The sequence below is a fragment of the Euprymna scolopes genome, chromosome 6 (genome assembly GCF_053919585.1).
Source record: "Euprymna scolopes isolate OS-2025 chromosome 6, ASM5391958v1, whole genome shotgun sequence".
NCBI lineage: Eukaryota > Metazoa > Mollusca > Cephalopoda > Sepiida > Sepiolidae > Euprymna > Euprymna scolopes.
The window spans coordinates 12,305,186-12,329,957 of NC_136487.1; the positions used below are offsets into that span (position 1 = coordinate 12,305,186).

General features: G+C 34.1%; 2 protein-coding genes across 4 annotated transcripts in view; one reads left to right on the forward strand and one right to left on the reverse strand.

Annotated features, from left to right (window-relative positions):
• The first annotated feature begins 1,590 nt into the window (after nucleotides 1-1,590).
• Nucleotides 1,591-24,772, forward strand: part of LOC145277517 (uncharacterized) — a 61,017-nt gene continuing 37,835 nt past the window's right edge. The window contains exon 1 of one of the 3 annotated variants that reach the window (XM_080128945.1): nucleotides 1,591-2,556. In XM_080128945.1, coding sequence (XP_079985071.1) covers nucleotides 2,299-2,556 — 258 coding nt within the window. In that variant the 5' untranslated portion in view covers nucleotides 1,591-2,298. The remainder of the gene's footprint in view (nucleotides 2,557-24,772) is intronic. The other 2 variants (XM_080128943.1, XM_080128944.1) reach the window with 2 other exon arrangements.
• Nucleotides 8,094-24,772, reverse strand: part of LOC145277516 (uncharacterized) — a 63,446-nt gene continuing 46,767 nt past the window's right edge. The window contains exons 12-14 of the mRNA XM_080128942.1: nucleotides 19,153-19,201; nucleotides 14,652-14,833; nucleotides 8,094-10,324 (exon numbers count right to left, since the gene is read on the reverse strand). Coding sequence (XP_079985068.1) covers nucleotides 14,720-14,833; nucleotides 19,153-19,201 — 163 coding nt within the window. The 3' untranslated portion in view covers nucleotides 8,094-10,324; nucleotides 14,652-14,719. The remainder of the gene's footprint in view (nucleotides 10,325-14,651; nucleotides 14,834-19,152; nucleotides 19,202-24,772) is intronic.

Sequence of the window (24,772 nt, forward strand, 5' to 3'; positions counted from 1 at the left end):
TCCTATGCGGACAGACGCCACGCTTGACGATCTAATAATCACCCCTGCTCAGATGCATGCTATCATAAAAAACCTTGACACTTCAAAAGCATGTGGACCCGACCTCATCCCAGCTGTGCTATTAAAAAAGTGCTCAGCCGAAGTAGCTCCAGTTCTCTCCAAACTCTACAACAAATGCCTTAATGAATCTTGTTTTCCGGGCTGCTGGAAAACTGCTTCTGTAGTACCAGTATTCAAGAACTCTGGCGAAAGAACTGACCCATTAAATTATCGCCCTATTAGCCTCCTCCCACTTTTTGCCAAAATATTTGAGACCTTAATTAACCATGCTCTAGTCCGGCACCTTACAGATTCTAAACTTCTGACCGACCAACAATATGGATTTAGACAAGCCCGTTCCACGGCAGACATCCTCACTGTAATCTCTGAACGCATATACCATTCACTGGACAAAGCGGGAGAGGGCAGAGCAGTAGCTCTAGATATATCCAAGGCTTTTGAAAGGGTATGGCATGAGGGTCTCCTCAGGAAGATTAGATCATACGGTATCACTGGTAGAATACTTAACATAATTAAATCCTTCTTAGATAAGAGAAAAATCCAGGTTGTCCTCGATGGTCGTACATCGAAACAATATGATATAAATGCGGGAGTGCCCCAGGGATCTATCCTTGGACCTCTGCTGTTCCTGATATTCATAAATGACCTCCCTGACAAAATTGACTCTGAGATGGGTATATATGCTGATGACACCACACTCTATAGCAGGCACGACAGAAAAACAAATGAACACATATCTAAAGAAATGGCAGAAACACTAGAGGATGACCTCCAATCAGTAGTGGAATGGGGACAAAAATGGATGGTCACGTTCAATGCCGCCAAGACAAAACTGGTTTCATTCAATAATTACAAGAAACCTTCCCTACCACCTATAGCAATGGCCAACGACTCTTTATCTGAGAGTACGTCTCTGAAGCTCCTTGGCCTAACGTTCACAGGAAACATGAGCTGGAACAATTACATTGAGAGCATTGCCAGGGCCGCTGCGAGGAAGGTGGGCTCTCTCTACCGTGCTAGAAAACTTCTAACACCCGAAAGTATCCTGTACCTCTACAAGGCCACTATTCGCCCATGTATGGAATATTGCTGTCATATTTGGGCTGGTGCATCGGCTACTAGTCTCTCGCTCCTTGACAGGGTTCAAAAGAGAGCCGCAAATCTGATAGGCCCTGAACTGGCATCTAAGCTTCAGCCTCTGTCCCATCGTCGAAACGTTGCATCCCTCTGCCTTTTCTACAAGTATTATAATGGTGAATGCTCTGATGAACTGCAATCACTTGTGCCCCCACGACGTAAACACCCTCGAGAGACCCGACAAGCTGCAAAATCCCACCCCCACACTGTAGATATCACTAGATGTAAAAGATCTTTCTACTCCAGTAGTTTCTTCCTCAGAACTGCTAGACTTTGGAATTCCATTCCAGGTCAAACTTCCCCAACTGTACTGACTTGCATAAGTTCAAGTGCAATGTGAACCAACATCTCGCTGCCCAAATCCCTACATAGTACCCCAGTAGATGTTTCCCCTGATAGTAGCCCCCTACACCAAAGTGGCAATGTGCCTTGTTTGGGGTGAAAATGTAATAAAAAAAAAAAAAAAACAGTCTTAGATTGATGATAGTTCGATTGAGGGCAATTGCAAGTAAGCAAGTTGTAGCTTGGACTAGATTGAGTTTTAGGAGATCGATTTGATCTGACATTAGCTGATGCACATGACCTCGACAGAATGATTGGACTTTTATAGAAGGTCGATGGTGTCACACACACCCACACTAAAGTACAACTGATATTTGCAGAATGTGTCGGAGTTTGTGCTTTTTGTTTTTTTTTTGTTGTTGTTGTTTTTCTCTTCAGTGTGGTTATTTAGACGACAGTCATATCTTGTTTGTGTTTCTTGTGTTTTGTTTTCTGTTTGTGTTTTTTGTTTGTGTTTTTTCTGTTGTTTTTCTCTTCAGTGTGGTTATTTAGACGACAGTCATATCTTGTTTGTATTTTTTGTGTTGTTTTTCTCTTCAGTGTGGTTATTAAGATGACAGATACGTTTTGTTTGCATTTTTTTGTTTGTGTTTTTTGTGTTTGTATTTTTGGTTTTTTTTTTTTTTTTTTTTTTTTTGTTTATTTTGTTTGTGTTTTTCTGTTGGGTTTTTATGTTTGTGTTTTTTGCGTTTGTGTTTATTACGTTTGTGTTTTTGTTTGTGTTTTTTTTTTGTTGTTCTTTTATAGTTGTGAGCCACTATGCCGCTCAACCTTCCTCCCTTGGCAGCCACCAATGTGAGAGACGACGGCATGTCCAGAAGAGAAGATGAAGTAGAAGAAAACCATGGAAACAGCTCTGGTGTTGGCAATGCTGTCGAGCAGGATAACATGTGGTTTTACAACTGGTGCCATTGTCACACAAGGAAAAGACCCATCCTTTTCAAGAATTTCTCTTTCAGCTTTTGTGTGATGTTGACACCCGAACAGCATTGTCGTTGGAGAAATTGTATTTTAAACGTAAGTGTAACAAACCAAAGAAAGTTTTTGTCTTGTTCTTCTGCTGTGGTTGCTCAGACGACAGTCACATCTTTAGAAATTTATCAAGAATGACCTTTACAATTAATATGAATGTGATAAAATAGCTATGAATGTTATATTATGGTGAACGGAAAAAAATTTGGATATATAAATAACGTTTATGCATATGAAAAAAATTTGGATATATAAATAACGTTTATGCACATGAAAAAAATTGGGATATATAAATAACGTTTATGCATATGAAAAAAATTTGGATATATAAATAACGTTTATGCATATGAAAAAAATTTGGATATATAAATAACGTTTATGCATATGAAAAAAAATTTTGGATATATAAATAACGTTTATGCATATGAAAAAAATTTTGGATATATAAATAACGTTTATGCATATGAAAAAAATGGGATATATAAATAACGTTTATGCATATGAAAAAAAAATTTGGATATATAAATAACGTTTATGCATATGAAAAAAATGGGATATATAAATAACGTTTATGCATATGAAAAAAAAAATTTGGATATATAAATAACGTTTATGCATATGAAAAAAATTTTGGATATATAAATAACGTTTATGCATATGAAAAAAATTGGGATATATAAATAACGTTTATGCACATGAAAAAAAATTTGGATATATAAATAACGTTTATGCACATGAAAAAAAATTTGGATATATAAATAACGTTTATGCATATGAAAAAAATTTGGATATATAAATAACGTTTATGCACATGAAAAAAATTTGGATATATAAATAACGTTTATGCACATGAAAAAAATTTGGATATATAAATAACGTTTATGCACATGAAAAAAATTGGGATATATAAATAACGTTTATGCATATGAAAAAAAATTGGGAAATATAAATAACGTTTATGCATATGAAAAAAAATTTGGATATATAAATAACGTTTATGCATATGAAAAAAATTTGGATATATAAATAACGTTTATGCATATGAAAAAAAATTTGGATATATAAATAACGTTTATGCATATGAAAAAATTTTTGGATATATAAATAACGTTTATGCATATGAAAAAAAATTGGGATATATAAATAACGTTTATGCATATGAAAAAAATTTTGGATATATAAATAACGTTTATGCATATGAAAAAAATTGGGATATATAAATAACGTTTATGCATATGAAAAAAATTTGGATATATAAATAACGTTTATGCACATGAAAAAAATTGGGATATATAAATAACGTTTATGCACATGAAAAAAATTTTGGATATATAAATAACGTTTATGCATATGAAAAAAATTTTGGATATATAAATAACGTTTATGCATATGAAAAAAATTTGGATATATAAATAACGTTTATGCATATGAAAAAAAAATTTGGATATATAAATAACGTTTATGCACATGAAAAAAAAAATTTGGATATATAAATAACGTTTATGCACATGAAAAAAATTTGGATATATAAATAACGTTTATGCATATGAAAAAAAAATGGGATATATAAATTACGTTTATGCATATGAAAAAAAATTTGGATATATAAATTACGTTTATGCACATGAAAAAAAAATTGGGATATATAAATAACGTTTATGCATATGAAAAAAAAATTGGGATATATAAATAACGTTTATGCATATGAAAAAAAAATTGGGATATATAAATAACGTTTATGCACATGAAAAAAAATTTTGGATATATAAATAACGTTTATGCACATGAAAAAACTTTTTGGATATATAAATAACGTTTATGCACATAAAAAAAAATTGGGATATATAAATAACGTTTATGCACATAAAAAAAAATTGGGATATATAAATAACGTTTATGCACATAAAAAAAAATTTTGGATATATAAATAACGTTTATGCACATAAAAAATTTTGGATATATAAATAACGTTTATGCACATGAAAAAAAAATGGGATATATAAATAACGTTTATGCACATGAAAAAAAAATGGGATATATAAATAACGTTTATGCATATGAAAAAAATTTGGATATATAAATAACGTTTATGCACATGAAAAAAAATGGGATATATAAATAACGTTCATGCACATGAAAAAAAAATGGGATATATAAATAACGTTTATGCACATGAAAATGGAAACGAAAGATTGAGAGAGTAGATGGGTCACCAGTTCGCAGAATGAAAAATTGTGAAAAACAAAATATTGTCATATTTATCATTTTACAACAATATAAAAGATATTTTCAGTCAAAAAGCAATCATTTAGAAAAGTTCATGCAAATTCATGTTTATTAATGTTCCTGATGATTGTACAATGAATGCCCACAGCCCACCCGGGAATACTAATCATGCTGTGGTAATGGTAGAAATCGCCTTAAATTCTCGACCCAACAAAACAACGAGGTATTACAAAAAGGCTGACTAGAAAGCCATCAGGGATCTCATCAGAGATGCCCTATAGGGAAATATCTTTCTCTTCCAGCTGAACAGTGTGCAAATGAGACCACTGAATGGTTCAAAACTGCAATTGAAGCACATGTTCCCACACAGAAATTCTATAGCAAGCCCCACTCTCCCCACTTGTGTAGCTGCCATTGCTCAAAGGCAGCATGTGTACCGCATTCAACCCACATAAGTCCCGTTTAAACAGACAGAAGTATATAGAAGCTAGAAGTAATTCTAAGAGAGAAATAGCGACAACTAAGACAGAATACACTGAAACCACCAGAAAACGCATCAAAGCACAGAAATTAAGAACTCATGATTTTTGGAAAATCTACAACAGTGTAGTAAATAATGGGCAGTCAACGATTCTCCTACTATCAAACGATCATGATTTTTACCGACTACTTTTTGATTGTATTTGAAAGATAAAGGACTAAAGTTAATTTCCTAAAGGAAAAAAATATTTGTACACGTGAAAAAAAAAAAAAGTTATGAAAAATGTTTTCACAGCGAGCTAACCAATTCAGCTAAATTTTGAAGTTAAATAAATTCATTGTAAAAATCCTTTAAAAGATAAATATTAGTGTTTGGGTCTATTTCAAAGATAATGAGTAAAGTAAAGTCCTAAGATCTTGAATTAAATAATAAAAAAAAAAACACATCATGTTTGTGCAAAAATAACTTACCTAACCCTCAAAAAGCAAGTAATTTACCGTTCGCCAAAAACACAACAAACAAATTTTATAAACACGATTATAAGGAGACCCAAAATTTCAGCCAATCGAAACGCTGTTTCAAAATGAAGTCATGATTTCTTTTTTCTTCCCCCCCCCCCCAGACGAGCATCCATACATTCTTATCAATTTTTATCATTTTTTAATTTAATTATGTTTTATGTTCCTGTTTTTAAATGAATTAAAAAAAAAAAAAATTATTGTTCGAGATTATATAAAAATTATGTTAAGCCGAAAATTTCACATTCTTGCGAGCAAGGAAATTATTAAAATCTTGCATATAAAAATTATGCGAAATCTGTAATTTAGAAAAAAAGTAAAAATATTTTTTGCAATTATATTTTTTGTGTGAAAATATTAAATAAACAATGCTTAATTCAATGGTAATGTCGGTAGTTCGAGAAATTAATTTTTCTTTGATTTATATCGAATTCATTAATACGGATTTAGGGGCTTTTTTTTCGTAATGTTCATATAAAAATTATTTTCTTTTTTATTGTTACAAATTACGATGCTTTATTTATATAAAAAAATCAAAAATAAATTCTTGCGTTTTTTATTTACTACTGAAAACCATAACTTTAGTAAAGGTATTTTTTGTTTAAACAAAATAATGCATTTCCACTCAGATTTAAATAAAAATAATTAGTTCATTATATTCCGCGATCATTATTTGATAACTACTGAAAAATTGGTTAATTTCCTAATTTTTGGTGAATTTTTAAGTAAAGGGAGGGGTCAAAATGTTTATACATTTTGAGCATCGGTATTCATTTTGCCCGTACCTAACAATTATGTTCTAATATTTTGTGTTTAAAACTGACTTATCTCCCTTGATTAAAATCAAGGGAGATAAGTCAGTTTGTCACACCGAATATGTCACATAGCGGTTCCACATTAAACTATACAATAAAAAGAAGAAATCGATTTTTACTTGTAATTTTTTCTTGTACTGATCATTTTTCGAAATTTTTAGAATCTATACTAATTTGGACATGAAACGTAAGTACATAATAATGTTTTCACCTGAAATGCATTGGTTTAAGACATCACTGATTTAAACAAGCACCGAAAAATCTTCCAGGTGTTTCTGGAAGTAAAAGTAGTTTCTCTCTCATCGACAAAAACAAAATAAACGCTATTTTGCGCCATTTAAAATTGTATTCGTTCAACAGTTCAAGAGAAAGAATTTGTTCCCCTAACTCCAGAGAATTCACTTTTAACAGGGGAGATAAATTGTAGAAAAGAATGGTATTATTAATTATCTCCCCTTAAATATTAGATATGTTTTACTTCGGTTTTGTTTTAAATTTTGGAAAAACACATTTTAAAGACAAATTAAGGAGGTAAGTAGATTTTCGATAATTGAATATAAATTGAATGGCGAAATTTATTTTTAATAGACTCTAAAAATTTTACTTTTCAAAACAATGTAGTTATTCCCGGTCAAATTTTAGTATAGCCTAATATATATCAACATGAATTATGGGCATAAGAAGGCACAGGGATTGTCGAAATTAAAAGCAAAACTTCCCCATTTTTGTAATAGCTTACCGCATTCATATTCGTTTGTTTCCAGTTTTTTTTTTTTTTTTTTTTTTAAATAATTTCTCCCTAATACAAAACTTCACAGTGTTCATTATATCTAACTTATTTACCAAATTTTATCCTGTCTATTTTGACTTTCAATTCCAAATGCGATATACATTATTATATATACTAGCAGGGAGACTCGACGTTGATGATCAACAAATATTTCATACTCTTATATTTTTATTGTTATCAAAATCCATGAAATCACCCGGGAGGAAGCTTCACATGCCTCCATGCAGTAACTTGGTTCAAAATATGTTATTCTAAATTGCACTCTAGAGAACCTACTGTTTCTTCTATAAAATTATTTTAATATAAACTTTTTTCTAGTTAACGAAAAAAACAAAGAAATTTATGTGTGGGATTTGAACCTACATACCACGTCATGCAAAAAAAAAAAAAAAAACACGTTATCAACTTACCTGCAGTAGAATTTTCACGGCCTTTTGTTCTATCATTGTTGCTAAGTGATGACATGGAAAAAAATGACTTTACCGATGATAAATTAACAATTTCGATTATCGATAATTATCGAGGGTATTCTAAGACAAAACTTAACTAAGATCACTCTCAGACTTATACACTAAAGTTCTGTAAATTTTAAAGAAAATCTGTTCAGCCATTTCAGAGTGTATAAAGAACAAACTCACTTACAAAAACACGAAGTTGCATTTATATATATATATATATATATATATATATATATATATCTCATTCCATTTCATAACCTTGTTTTGTGTAACCTACCTTCGCAGAAATAAACAATCATCATCATCATCATCATCTGTATTATTTTTTTATCACATTAAAGAAGGAATTTTGCCATAATTCAAGGTATTTATTTTTTTCCAACGTGGGTTGGAAAGTGGGATTGAAAAGTCAGCACCTTCAAGGTATGGAGGGGAACACTCTGACCCTGCAAAAGGTACCTGAGCAGCCCTATATGCATTCTCTGGTAAAGGCGCCTACCTCAGGTGGTTAGCAATAAACTAACCCCCTTCCCAAAGAGAGAAGGTAAAACCCTGGATAGTGAACCTTCTAGAACTGCAAAAGACCTGCATCATACCGCAATCAACAAGGAAAAACTCATTGCAAGAATAGTCTAGACTGTTGATTTTGGTACCAAGAGGAAATAATCCAGGGAGATCTGTTCTGTTGTGGTGCAATAGATTGCCCCCACTCTCCAAACTTGACAACAGTGACAGATTAATTATGTAATGAATAACAATATGAAAATAATGGATCCATTGTACTACACAGACAAAGTGACACCATGAACAGTTAACCAGGGTGAGGTGTAAGTAGAGAATTAGGTAAGAAGTTTATAGTTTTTAGTGGAAGTAAACTGAGAAAAAAATAGACATTTAAGATTTCTGATCAAGAGTAAATATATTTGGGGGACACTGGTTGAACTCGACAGTGAATAATCATGACAGGTAGAATGGCAACAGAATACGATCGATTTAGGTTTGAAACATTAAGAAGGGTCAAATGACAGATGGTTGAAAGATAGAAATTTAGTTCAAATGCAGAGATACTAACAATGCCACATCCACACACACCTATATTTAACTTGCTTACGTAGATAATATTTTTTTTCTGTGCGTTTTTATTGTGTATTTAAATTGTGAAGTGTACTTTACTTATAAATTGCTGCTTTTGAATTGTGGTGCCTTTGTAGACTTCTTTGTGTAAGCTGGGTGAACAAATGTACAAATGAATGGGTTCTGGAGGAGATTGCACCATGCCGATTTAATGTGAAATGTATCAGAAGAAGAAGGTAAATACACATAGTACTGGTGCGGAAAAAAAATGTACCAAATGTATAAAAGTTACCAGTTATGTTGGGGAGAGGGGTAGGAGAAAATGATTAGTGAGTAAAAATTGTGCTACCACCGTTAAATGTAACTTGCTTTGGAATGTGACTCTCCTAGGACAACATCAATGACAGGAACAGATGGCCTAACAAAAGATCTGCTCTTTGGTACAACCCTTGGCAAAAGAGAACGTGGAAGATCAAAAACAAGAATGTCAGACAATGTGAAGGACATCACGGATATTAGCTTGGCTGAGTTGCTCAGAAAGGCGCAGAACTGGAGTCAATGGTGATGATTCATGAAGAGTGCCACAGCTGGTCAATAATGACCATTCCGTCAAAGAGAGAGTACTTTGCGCTTAGTAACCACACCAACACTAGAATCCCAACATGACCGGATGAAGAAGATGAAGAAGATGAAAAAGAAAGAAATCCATAACACATGTGTTTGGAGGAAGATAGTTGTTCAAAAAAACGTGAAAAGTTTAACACTGTTAATATGAAACATATTAAAATAATTACCTAAAATTAAAATTGAGCAAGGGGAATAACTCATATTTTAATTGAAGAATAAATGCTGTCTATCTTACAGCTAGTTTTCATTTATTTAAAAAAGGTTTTTATCTTTTTGGTTTTGCTGGGTATGGAGCATCCTATCAGGGGCTTTCTATCATCATGTTATCATAGACTAATTTAAAGACTGCAACAGAGATATTTTAAGAATCTGTGCAATTGTTTTTTAAATCTCTCTTGCACTTGGTTCACCGAGTATATTTACCAGTTTTTTAAATTATTTTTCATTCGCATGTTTGCTCCTATGATTACTCGAATGATGGAGATCTTCCTAAGATTCCAATTTCTTTTCATGTCGCATGTCAGATATTGATATTTTTTTATCTTCTCCCTCTAATCTCTTTTTAAGCCAGCATCATTAGGAATGCTGACTTCAACTAGGGTTGTTGCTTTCTCCTTCTTGTCCCAAATCACTAAGTTAAGCTTAACAGCTCCGTTTTCTAAATATGTAGCTGCAAGAATTGCATAATCATAATGGATGGTGTATGACTTATTTCCGACTGTTCTTTCTGGTAAACATGTTCCCAGGATTTGCTGCTGCATTCGATATTTAATTTTTTTACGGATGATCGAGCGGAAATAAGTGCATCTGTACAAGGAAATTCTCTGAAAAACAAAAAAATAGTTTATTCAAATACAAACAAAATGTTAAATTCAACGACCAAATATTTATTCATTTTTTTCTTACCGAAATTTAAAACAATGTGAGAATAAACAAAAGAAAAATTAAAATATTACCAAAATAAAATAAAACAAAAAAATTTACAAAATTAATAAAAACAAAAAAATTTACAAAATTAATAAAAACAAAAAATTAATAAAATGAATAAAAACAAAAAATTAGCAAAAAACTTTTACTGGCATCTTAAATAGAACCTGCATAATCGCATTGATATACGAGTTCATGTCAGAATACCAAAATTAAGCAATACTGAGCTTGGCCAGTACCAGATGGGTGACCATTTTAGTATACCAGGTACTGTATGTTGGAGGATGTTTACACTCTTCCATCTCACCTGGTCTTCAGGTGTCTCGAGCCTGTCCTGCTACTGGATCAGGGTAGTTAGAATGAGCGATTAACACTGGATCTGCATGAACACGTTTCATTTTAAACAAACTCTCAGCGTGAGGATGATCAAATTATTTTCGTTTGTTGCGATGGAGGAACCATTTTGTTTACACAAAACCCACTTTGTTTACACAAAACCCATTTCCTCAAAAGAAACCAGGATGTTATCATAGTTATTCATCTTGAATTTATAATCCTGAGTTATGAAAAATATGCTTAAAATTATTAAAGTGCTTTTTATGTCTTGTTATTTTTGCTAGAAGGTTTTCTCCCGGGAGCAATCATTGGTCTTTTTATGAGCTGCATATATGTTCCTGGTTTGTGTACAAAATGGTTGTCAAGTTACACCGAATTGTTTTTAATTTTCGTAAGAAAAAATGAATAAAAATTTGGCAATTGGAATGTAACATTCCATTGTTTACTTATTTATGTTCTGTTGTTCGCATTCAGCAAACTTTTATATTGAATTGTTTTAGTAAAAATTTTTTAACGCATATATATATATATACACAAATTTGAATACGTTATATATATTTTCTTACTCACTCATACATACACAAGCACACACACATATGTAAACATACATATCTATCTATCTATATATATATATATATATATATCTATTAAAGTGAAATTGTCTGTGTGTCTGTCTGTCGTTGTGTGTACATTTCCCTACCAAATTACTCTGTTAATTTTTAGTTTACAGACTCGAGATTTGACATAAGGGGTATTGAGATTTGGGAAAATCTTTTTAATCGGTTTTCGACCAGAAATTTGGCTGTCAAGGTGTCAAAGTTCAACGATTTGATCTTTGAAAACTCTACCAAACTCCTCCGCTAATTTTGGGTGTAAACACTTGAAATTTTAGATGTAGGTTCCTTGGACATGGATCCAAATTTTTAACTTTATTTGAGCCTAAATAGTCCGGATTTTCATTTTGAGGGTGCTGGCAATGGTCCTGTTGTCATAACTTGGATCTGTAGAGAGCATGAGTTGTACAGCAGTGCATTGATCTCGCTCGTTGAACATTGTGTCACTTTCAGACATGATAGAAGTCTTCTATCGCTTTGGGGATTTGTACACAACTGGCCAACTAGTAGATGGTCTGCAACAAAAAAAGAAAACTGGTTTTTATCGAACGGAAATGGAATCATGTTGTCTTTTCCAGGCCGACAGTTTTATTGTTCCACCCTGTGTATATATATATATATATATACTAGCAGGTCGCCTGGTATTGGCGGCATGCTTAAATCTGATATTTTGATTAATGCAGATTTCGTATTTATTATTATACTAGCATTTCAGCCCGGCGTTGGTTGCCCGGGTGTTTGGAGGTGTATGTTGAGCAAAAAAAAAAAGTGGTAGTAGGAAGGCAGGCTCGAACCTGTATTGTGAAGGAGGAAAAGAACAGGAAAAAAATGTGACGTCTTTGCTGTTACAACCACCGCCAAACCGGAAGTGACATAGGTTTAAATTAAGGCTAGACAATCGAAAAGAGGGGATGACTTTCGAAAATATCGGCGACAAAAGCAACCCCTCCCTGTAGAAAAGTGCCCAGTTGAGGGTGAAGAAATTAATGTTTTTAGCTAATTTTTTGTTTGAAGGGTCGAGCTTCAAAACGATACTGATCTTGTGAAAATCTGTCGCCTCTATCGAAAGTTTTAGGCAGACATGCAAACATACATACATTTATATATTGGTAGCTCAAATTTTCGCCCCAAACCGATTAAAAAGCTTGCCCTATCTCTGAATACTCTTTATGTAAAATTTTAAATGTTTAGGCCAGGAATTGTCTGAGTAATTTGGTAGAGGCCGCAGAGGTCAAATTTATTTTTAACTTTTACCCCTATTATGACCACTTAACATTTATTGTTTTGGGTTCAAATCAAGTTATTAAGTTAGATCCATGTCCAAGGAACCTATATCTAAAATTTCAAGTGTTTATACCCAAAATTGGCAGAGGAGTTTGGTAGAGTTCTCAAAGGTCAAATCGTTGAACCTTGACCCCTTAATAGCCAAATTTCTGGCCGAAAACGGATTACAAAGATTTTCCCAAATCTCAATACTCTGTAGATCAAATTTCGAGTCTGTAGACTGAAAATTGACAGAGTTATTGTGTAGGGAAATGTATATACACACACAGACACGTTCACTTTATAGATATATGGATAGATAGATTGGATGCAATGCATAGTAATGACTTAAAAAGTATAAAAAAAAGACTCATGCGCCACCACTGAGAATCGAAACCAAAACGTTCAGCTCACAAGTTATTTTGCTTCTGCCATCAATGACTGGGCTATAAAAACATGTTTATTGCAAGGCTAAAAATTAAAACATGAACCAATAGCTACTACGTTATGCGTTCCTAATGGCGGCGTTCGCCCTTCACCTGGCAAATTTCATTTTTTTTAATTTTCACACCTTTGCACCGATTTTTTTCGGGCTAAAACCGAAATATAAAGTTTTGCATGGATTCAAATACCTTATATATGAAGTTTCATATCTGTAGACCAAAAACTCTAGGAGTTTGCTAGGCAAAATTTGTTAAACAAAATACATAAATATATACGGAAACAATTTTGTGTTTACTATAAACTTTTTATGCAAATATTACACAAGTATAAATCATGTAGAATATCTGCATGAATATAATTACGGGTAACAGTTAACTAAAGATAATCATCCCATTAGAAAACCGAAGCAACTAATAGGGAATTAATTAAAATGAATATTTAAAAGAATATGCAAATTAGCTAGATCTTTTGCTAGTGAATGCAATTCCACAACCCATAAGAAAATTGTATTTTCTTTTTAAATAAACGGAAAAGAGGGTTTTTAATATGAATATAAATATACACAAAAGAAAAATGAATTTATAGGAGTATAGATAGATTATATTGGACCCAATATATAGTAATAATTTAAAAAGTTAAAAAAAGAAAATGACTCGTGCATCATCACTAAGAATCAAAACCAAAACGTTTAGCTTACAATTTACTTTTTCTTTTGACATTAATGTCTGACCTATGAAGCCATGTTTGTTGCAAGGCTAAAAATTAAAACATGAACGAATAGCTCTTACGCTGGACATGCATATTTGTAATGCCGTCGTTCGACCGTCACCTGGCAAATTCCATTTTTTTAATTTTCACAATTTTCCACCGATTTTCCCTGACTAAAACCCAAATATAAAGTTATGCATGGGTTCAAATACCCTATATATTAAGTTTCATGTCTGTTGATCAAAAACTGACAGAGGAGTTTTGTAGGCAAAATTTTTTAACAAATGTATATACGTATACATAACTATATGTAAAAAGAGTTTTGTGTTTACTATAACCTTTTTACGCAAATATTACGCAAGTATAAATCATGTAGAATATCTGCATGAATATAATTACACGTAATAGTTAACTAAAGATGATCATCCCATAAGAAAACCAAAAAACTAATAGGGAATTAATATAAATGAATGTTCAAAAGAATATGAAAATTAGTTAGATCTTTTACTGGTGAATGAAATTCCACAACCCAAATATATGAAAATTGTATTTTCTTTTTTGCTAGTGAATGCAATTCTACAACCCATATATAACAAAGTTGTATTTTCTTTTTAAATAAATAGAAAAAAAAGGGTTTTTGATATGAATATCAATACACATACAAAACAAATTCATAGGACTATAGATATGTATATACCATGATGTATCTGCATTATAAACGCAGTATTGTTTGTGTCTACCAAACCTCATTGTTGTTGCACTTATTTAGTGAAATAAGACAGTGAATATAAATGTTGGACTTGAGTGAATTACTTTTCCAAATATTTTAATTTCTATGTATGCTATAGTTCTGACTTACCGGAACTTAAAAACACCCGAATTTTTGGCCTAAGTAGAATCTGCGGCAGGTGTTGATGCCATAACATGTTACCGATGCAAGCCTCTATTTATTCGCGAGGATAATGAAGCGCTCTTTTGGCATGTTTTGTCTTTTTCCAATAAAGCTTCCTTAAGACTGTGCTTCAATTGAAATATCTCTTCCTGAAACGAAGAAATGTCAGCTTTATTTTAAAAGCACATCAGAAAAAATATGAATTTCTTTAAAACAAGGAAAAAGAAAAGAATTTGTGTTTTTTTTGTTTGTTTTTTTTTTTGTAAATAATGAAGGGCACGTTAACTGGTAGTCATTACACTGAGTCAGCAGGTTCAGCAGGATCAGTATTTTGTTTCGCCTGAATTCAAGAGTGGATTTTTTTTTTTCAAAGGAATCATTACTTATCAAGGCTCAGAGGCCACTCAAGGATAAGGCTTAAAGAATGTACAGTAGTCAAAAGGATAATATCATAGTAATCGTAAGAAGTGTAAATTTGGTTAATTGTATTACTTAAGTGGAACGGCTCATCAAGAACTTGTTTATGTTGGACTTGAACACGACCATATTATAGTCAGCTGGAAAGCAGGCAAATAGAAGACAGTTCCACAGGTGTGCAGTTTGAAGAAAAAGCTTTGTTCATGGAATCTACGTTTAGGTTTTGGCACAGATAAAAAGAGGGGAAAATTATTGATAGTGGTTTCAATTAGACGAGTGTTTCTCATGAAAGTTTGGCAAGGGGGGGCATAGATTGGAGCTCAGACGAGCACTTACCATGAAAATAATGATAAAGCAGAGACAGGCTTGCAATGTTTCTTCTGTGAGAAAGAGGTTGCAGGGAAAGAAAAGGGCATCCTCCACTAGGCTACAAAGTCTATTTTGAACTCGGTCAAGGCAGGATAAGATCTTTCTAGCAGCTCCTGCCCAGCTGTGGCAACAATACTCCATCCTTGGACGTACCTGGCTTTTATATAGGTAGAGAATTGCATCAGCACTTGACTGATAGTTTCTACCCAGTTTCCAAGCAACTGAATCAGCAAGGAGACTCATCCTCATTGAATTCAAAGAATTTAATGATCCCTGAAAGTTGGAAGGTTCTACTTATAGACACTGCCGATAGGAACTGACAAATCGAATTAAGCCTCATTCTGCTAGCAACCAATCAGAAACCAGAATTATCCAATAAAAATATTGAATCTTTGCGCATTCCAGCACATCATTTTTTTGTGTCAACACAAGAAGGATCTTTTGTTCTTTGCCAGGATCTGTACAGAACAGCTGCCCACTGAAAATTCTTCCTCCTCAGGACTTGTACAGAATAGGTACCCGTTGGAAACTCTTCTGAAATTAAACGTGGCTTTCAATTCGAGTGGATATGTGTGTGATACATTATTTAGTCCATGTGTATCGGTGGGTGCCATGTTGGATTTTATGACCATAGCATGTAAATATAAAATAAGAAATGAAAGAGAAGAGTGTTAATAAAATAATATATCCAAGGGTTAGAAAGTCCATGTGTTGGTAGAAAAAAATATGCGATTAATAAGAAAGAGAACAGATCTTATATGTGGGAATGTTTTTACATATACAGGTGTGAAAAATCAAGCTGTGTCTATGTCAGTGTGTATGTATGTATGTGCGTGTGTATGTATGTATGTAGTCAAGTGTGTGTGATACATTATTTAGTATATGTGTGTCAGTCGTAGCCATATTGGAATCTTTGTTGAACCAAAGAGCCAAACTATCCGGGGGGAGGGAATGCGTTCCAAAAGTGAAGTTTTTTGGGGGGGATGGGGGGGGGGATCGGTGGATTGAAAAAACGCTGTCCAGAAAGAGGAAGAGTCTAGCAGACACTCCCTTTTATCATCTTGCTGTGTCCTCAGTTCGCTGGAGAGATGGCCTTTGCTTGGGCAAACCCAAAATAAAGTTCTCACATTAATCAGTGTTGAGCTTAAGAATCAAGCATAAATTCAAAATCGTAATGGTTGCTAGTTGGAGTCATATTGCTGTTGTTGCATGCTGCTTCTACAGGGAAAAGGGTATAAAGTTGTCGGTTGAGTTTTGGAAATCGGAGAGAGCAGACTTAACTAAGATGACTTAAGGATTAGTAAAGGGTTTTGGAGTTTTGTTTCTGCAACATTGGAGCATTTTCTCATTGTCATCAGCAATGTCAACACCTAAATAAAAACTGATCTTCTTCCAAATTGATTGCTATCGTTTGCTGGCTTTTGATTCCAGATTAAAACATTCTTAGTCCAGGAGGATCGCTGTGGATGAATGTTTAACAATAGCAGATATAGTTTCACCTTTTACTGAATTGTATCGATTTGAGATGATAAGTGCTGGGTTCTTTTTGGAGTTGGGAATAATATAATCAGTTTTTCATGATTTGTTGGACATTTTACTTTGTTTGCCATAATATTAAGAATACATTACTAAAAAGTGAATTTTAAATTTTCATTTTTAGAGTGGGGGTGGGTTGAAGAATGAATATAAAATATTTAAAACCTTTTGTTATTTCCAGTGGCTTTTTTTTTTTTTAAATCTAAATACTACCTTAGTCCAGCATTGCCCATTGTAAAATACGCTTAAATATGATAATTTAATTTATGCAAATTTTGTATTTATTATTATCGAGTCAATTATCTATTGATTATTATATTGTACCTAATATGTAGTAGTGATTTCAAAAGTAAAAAGCAAAAATGACTTGGGTGCCATTAGCTAGAATCGAAACCAAAGCATATAGTGCTCCAGTCCTTAATCGTTACCATTTGAGCTATTATCAGATGGATAAGAAATAGTTAAATGTGAACTGACTATACTGTATAAATGTGCATTTGCGCATACATACAAGAGCACTTTAAATCAACTTACACCTGTCAAGTTCCAATTCTTTTCAGTTTTGACCTTCTAGCAGCTATTTTTACTGGCTAAAAACCCATTAAAGAACGGTCCACAAAAATGCTATTATTTGACATGCCTTGTGCCGCTCTGTGACCTTCTGTTTTGGAGGAGATGCAGTTTGAAAAATGGAGATGCACAGACACACAGACAGAGTGAATTTTATAAATTAGATTATTAATTAAGCACCAAATTTTCAGATTATAAAAATCTTTGATAAAAAAAGATTTTTTTTCAACTTTCAGCAAGTTTTCTATGTAAGTTTATAATACAAGGTTCTCCTTTAATTTTCAACTGGTCTTTAGAGAATTTAATCCCATTTATGAAAGACTTTTTCAAGCAGTGAGACAAAGAAGTGCAATAAAGCATCAAATTTCTTCTGTTTTATTATTATGATCACCATTTATCAAGGTTAATAGCTACTTGAGGATAGGGGTTAATAAGACGAGAATGATTGCCAGTCGAAAAATGAAAAACACTATAGAAGTACTACCATTAATCAATGCTATGAACTGCCTTTAATTACTTATGGAGAAGTTTATGACAAGAGTTTATTAACATTAGATTTGAAGATGATCCAGTTTTAATCATCAGGGAAGCAGTTTCATGGTAATGTGTTCCATAGAAAACATTTTACAAAGAAAAACCAAACACTGGAGCTCAGTCAGGCACCTCCATGGAAATAAAGATAAAATAGAGGGAGACTAGAAACGTGACTTCTGTGAGAAGGTGGGGAAGCCCTGTCCACTAGATTTTGAAGTCGATTTTGTAATCTGTTAAGGCAGAAAGGACTGATTTTATGCGGCACTCAGATATTTTTTAAGTAATCCAAATTAAAAAGGAAACCGTGCATTTACAAAGAAACGACACAGAAGTCAGGCAGAAACAAAATCAAATGATGAACAATTAGATTGTCATTGATATGAAATCAACATAAAATGCAAAAAATATAAAAAATATTTGTTATTTTCTTTTTAGATATAAAAAAAAATCAATAATTAACACCAAATGAACAAATGGTAAAAATCATGAAATTCTTGCAGCAAAAATATATTACATGTAATAAAAGAAGAAACTGGAAAAATAAATGATTTGGCTAGAAAAGAACAGTACTATCAAGACTCTGTGTGGGCCATTCGAACATCACTCATTCTCGTGACTTTACGAAGAAAGCAGCTCAAACTTGTACAGCATGTCAGGAGACGTATACAATATGCCACCTTTTGACAATTGTTTAGACTTAAAACAAATTCTTCAAAAGTACTACAAAGAAACAAGCCTAAAACAAATATTCTTCCAAGTAAAAGCTTATAAAATACTTGAATATGCATGAGAAGTTGGTCTATATAATAAAATCTATGAAAGACAGAAATATTTCCAAATATAATAAGCTATGTCAATCTATGAAGTTGTCTACTTCAAGACGCCAAAATACTTCAAGATTCTTACACAAGCGCATTTAACTTCAGACTCTTTAAAAGTCACTTAAAACTATTTTTGGCATAAAATGACTAGCAAGATTGGAATGCAATTAAACAAAGCAAGCAATAAATAAATTAAAAACAACAAAAAAAAAAAAACATACCGAAGTTGTTTGTTTTTGTGTTTTCAATTCACGTTGAAGGACACGGTTTCTGCAGAATAATAAAAAAATGAAGATGAAAATAAAATTAAAAAACGTTTTTTGAGTATGAATGTTATTTTACTGAAAATAATTTTACAATCAAAACAAAACCAAACTTGAAGTAAAATTGCAGATCACCTTAACATACGAGGGCCGTGCAATAAGTAATGCCCCTGACCCACTTCCAGTTGTCTGATATAGCTGAAATTTTGCATGTGCAATGATTTATAACTCTTCGGGTTATGTGGCAAATTACAGCGCTGAACTAATTGTGATTTCTGTTTTACAGGTCTTTGAACTGAGTCAGGTGTGAAATGGAGCCTGTTGAATGTCGAGCAGTGATCCGATTTTTGTATTTGAAAGGACACACACCACAGGAGACTTTTGATGAAATGAAAGAAATTTATGGTGATAATGCCCCATCATATGACCCTGTAAAACGCTGGCATCATTAATTCAAACATGGCCAGAAGTCTGTGGAAACAGCTCCCAGACCTGGTTGCCCCCCTCGCCTTCTGCCATTGATGAGGTATCTGTCCGTCAAGTTGAGGCTGCCATTTTGGAAGATCAGCGCATTACTATTCGTCAAATAGCCCAAAATGTCAAGATTAGTACAGGGTTTGTGGAAACTATCATTCATGACCATCTGCATATGTATAAGGTGTCTGCCAAATGGATTCCCAGGTTGTTCACACCATTCCAGAAGCGAGAACGCGTCAAGTGCTTGAGGATGAATTTGGAAATGTGCCAAGAAGATGAGTCAAAGTTTTTCAAAAGACTGATTACACAGGATGAAACCTGGTTCCATCACTATGATCCAGAGGCCAAAGCCTAGTCAATGCAGTGGAAGCACTTGGACTCACCACCTCCAAAGAAGGCAAGGGTGCAGCCCTCTGCTGACAAGGTCATGCTCACAGTCTTCTGGGACCAGGACGGAGTAGTGATGACAGATTTCCTGGCAAAGGGTACCACAATTACAGGAGTCTATTATGCTTCACTTTTGAGGAAATTAAGGGAAGCTATCAAAATCAAGAGGCAGCAAAGGTACCCTCCTCCTGCAGGACAACGCTCTGGTCCACAACTCGCATGTTGCCAGATCAGAAGCCCGGGTGTGTGGTTATGAAATCCTTCCCCATCCTCCCTACTCTCCTGACCTTGCACCCTCTGATTTCACCTCTTCCCAGCAATGAAGTTGTTTTTGAAAGGAAAGCGTTTCCCAGATGATGCAGCCTTGATTTCTGAAATCACGTCGTGGTGGGAGGACCAACCTAGGGTGTTCTACAAAGATGGTCTCCAGACCTGCATTAAACAATGGGAGAAATGCATAACTCTGGGTGGTTCCTATGTAGAGAAAGACTAATAACTGTGCCAAGTTTCGTTGCTCTACTGCTATGGGAAGTGGGTCAGAGGCATTACTTATTGCACGCTCCTCATAGTTCTAAGTATTTGTTAACAATATTTAATACAAATATTAAATATTGTTGACAAATAAATTTAGTATTTATTTAATACACATATTAAATAAATGCTAAATGTTGGAATGGGGGATAATGTTGACCTAACATTGATTAACTTAACTAATCACCAAAAAATAACATCATTGCATGAATAACCTACTTAAAACCAAACATGACAATATATACGTGATATGGGGAAATGGGGAATAAAAATTTTATATACAAAAAAATATGCAATCAGAAAATTGGGTGTTAGTAAAAGAATTTCCTCCACTATAAAATGTGACAGATAAGCAGTTTTGCCAGTCTAAAAAATGATGCAGATTCCCCCCAAACTAACTTTATTCGAAAAATTCGAAAGTGGACCTACATCTTTGACAAAACAGTAAATCTGTCACCTATTTGGGGTCGGGAATGGAGATTGTCAAACAAAAGAGTAAAAAAAAAGACAGGATAAAAAAGGACAAAAATAAAGGATGCCTTATGACGTTGTGCATACACAAGATAAGTTAAAAAGGAGGGGAGGCTAAAAGTAACCTACTCTCGTCTAACCAAGTTGATAAAGTGTCAGTGTTTATTCTAACCCTGACCCAAAATTCTTTACCTAAGATATGTCCAAATACCACTCAAGATTAGCACAAATGCAAAACTTTCACACACCTCTCAAAGAATTTCACCTTCTTCAGCCTGATATGCATTTTCAGGTAGTATTTCTACAATTCTAGATTCTAATATGAAGTTCCAAATCACATGATGATAAGTTAGCCAACCATTGACTGATTTAATCACGTGGTCACAAATATAAAGTGTCCATGACCTTTTTTCTTATTTTTCATTCTGACAACCGATGTGATAACACTCGTTTCTATTTGTTAAGTTTTACATATAATTAGTCCTGGTCAACAATCTTCCTAAAGCTGGTAACTAAAATAAAATATCTGGTGTGTGAACCTAAATGGCTTAAGGAGTAAGGAGTTACACTCCTGCTTTATCTATTAGCACCGAATTACAATATCAGGGATTCACCAGATATACCCAGTGCTTGGCCTTATTTCCTAACTAGGACAATGAATGTTGAAACTTGAAAACTGAGCAACTTGCATGCCATATGCTAATTCAACTCGTCTGAGCAGCTGTTGTCTGAGAGGTTGAGAGTACAGGTTTGGCAGTTTGTCTGACTGCTATTTACGACTGACAGTACAGGAGCCCTAACTCTTTAGTAATGCTTATAGCGGCTGCTCTATCGTCAGCTGCATAATATCAGGATGATTCTAGTGTCATATTGCACATGGAAAGGGACACAGCATTTATCTCCAGTGGGCTTTCTCGAGGTCACAACCATCTAAACAAGACTCAGCTAATAGTCTACTTGTGTATGTATATTTGGCATAAAAACTGACCCACTTTGCCCAACACTTTTCCTCCAAACTGAAAGTATCATATGTAATAGTATTCCAAATACAAATAAAATAAAATGATCCCCCCCATTCCAAAAAAAAAAATCATGACCAAACCAGACAAAAACAACTTACCTGCTCCCTTGAGGTTTGCATTCACAAATATCCGTGGGCTTAGAAGTAACCTAGATGATGTAAAGTTTTTTCTCCTAGGAAACTTCCCAGATATCTTAGCATTAAGTGAAACTAACCTATACTCCTGATTCCCCTGTAACTGTTTTAACATGATAGGATACCCCATTCTCTGCCGTAAAGACTCAGACAGATATATCTATGGACTTGAAGTCTATATTTGGAACACCCTCTTCTTGACTAGAGCATAATCTGGAATCAGATAATCAGACCTTCATGTGCTTAAACTGCATTAGCTATTTATATTTTGTCCCTTGAGCAAAGACTGTACCACAATCAATTATGTCTCTGACAGTATAGATGCAATAGTCATCTTAGCGTCTAATGCCCAAGTATATATATTTGGCGATTTTAATGTCCACCACTGTAGTTGGTGTAGTTTTTCGAGTTACACACACGCAGCTGGACACTATACTATTAGGTTCTCTATAGACACAGATAGTCATGTTTTTGACCCACTTTCCAGATTGTGAAGATCAGCAAATAAATAGTAGATAATGGGCAATCAACAATTCTCCAACAATCATGGCATTGTTTGCACGGCAACCAAGAAGGCTAACACGCTTGCCAGTCGGTTTGCCTCAAACTCCACATTGGACCCAGCAAACCACTCCCTCCCTGATTTTTTGTGGACTGACACCACACTAGATGATTTGACAATCACCCCTCCGCAAGTGCATGATAGTATAAAAAATCCAGACACATCAAAAGCATGTGGACTTCCCAGCTGTACTATTAAAAAATGCTTCGCTGAAGTTGCTCTAGTTCTCGCCAAACTTTTCAACAAATGCCTTAATGAATCTTGATTTTCTAAATGCCAGAAAACTGCTTCTGTGGTACCAGTTTACAAGAATTCTGACAAAAGAACTGAGCCAGTAATGTATTGCCCCATTAGCCTGCTCCCTCTTTTGGCCAAAATATTTGAGTTCATCATTAATCAAGCTCTATACCACTTTACAGTTGTTAAACTTCTGTCCAACCAACAATATGGATTTAGACAAGCCCCTTCTACTGCAGATATCCCAACTGTAATCTCTGAATGCATTTACCATGCACTGGATAAAGCAAGGGAAGGTAGGACAGTAATCCTAGATATATCTAAGGCTTTTGACAGGGTATGGCACGAGGGTTTTCTTAGGAAAATCAAATCATATGGTATTATTGGATAAATACTTAACTTAATTAAATCCTTCTAAAATAAGAGAAGAATCCAGGTCCTCGATGATTGTACATCTAAACAATATGATGTAAATACGGGTGCACCTCAGGGGTCGATCCTTGAACCTTTATTATTCCTGATATTCATAAATGACCCTGATAAAATTGTCTCTGAGATGGGGATATTCACTGATGACACCACATTCTATGGCAGGCAAGAAGGGAAAACGAATGAATATCCAAGGCAATGGCAGAAATCCTAGAGGAAGACCTCCACTTTGTAGTGGAATGGGGACAAAACAGTTGGTAACATTTAATGCTGATAAGACTAAGCTTCTTTCCTTTAATAATCACAAGAAACCTTCTCAACCACCAATAGCAATGGCTAATGATACATTACCTGAAAGTACTTTGTTCAGACTCCTTCGCTTAACATTCACAGGGAACATAAGTTAGAACAGATGCATCAAGGGCATTGCCAAGGCTGCTGTGAAGAAGGTAGGCTCTCTCTACCATGCCAGAAAGTTACTTATGCTTGAAAATATCCTGTACCTCTACAATGCCACCATTCGTCCATGTATGGAGTATTGTGCTGATGCATCTGCTGCTAGTTTCTCACTCCTGGACAGGATTCGAAAGAGAGTCGCCAACCTGAAATGTCCTGAACTGTCAGTAAGTTTCAGCCTTTCTCCCATCAACGAAATGTTACATCCCTCTGCCTGTGTTACAAGTATTTTAATTGTATATGGTCCAATGAACTACAAGCACTTGTACTCCCTCGACATAAATACCGCCAACAAACACAACAAGCAGCAAAATCCCACCCCTACACTGTAGAGATCCCCAGATGCCAGAAAGCTTTCTATTCTTATAGTTTCTTTCCCAAAAATGTTAAACTTTGGAATTCCCTTCATGCTTCTCCAACTGTACTGACATGCAGAAGTTCAAGTGTAATGTAAACAGACATTTTGCTGCTCAACTCCCTACATAGTATCACTACAATCATGTTCCAGATAGTAGCCCCCTTCATCAAAGTGGCACCGGGTCTTGTTTGGGGTGAAATTGCAAAAAAAAAAAAAAAAAAATCACTTCTAGATCTATTTTTAACTACAGTATTTGAGGATTGTGTGACAAATGCTCTTAATGATTTAGAAACACTAACCACCTTGTGATATCGGTAGATATTACCCTTAAAGATGGGGAAGATTTGTGCAAAGTATGTCCCAAGGGTGTAGTCCACAACTCCATCCTTGTTACAGACTGTTTGACCAAAATGGGCATCAAGGCAGTTCCTCACCCTCCCTATAGTCCAGACCTTGTTCCCTGTGACTTTTGGTTGTTCTCTACGTTCAAGAAAAACTTTGAAGGCTGTCGTTA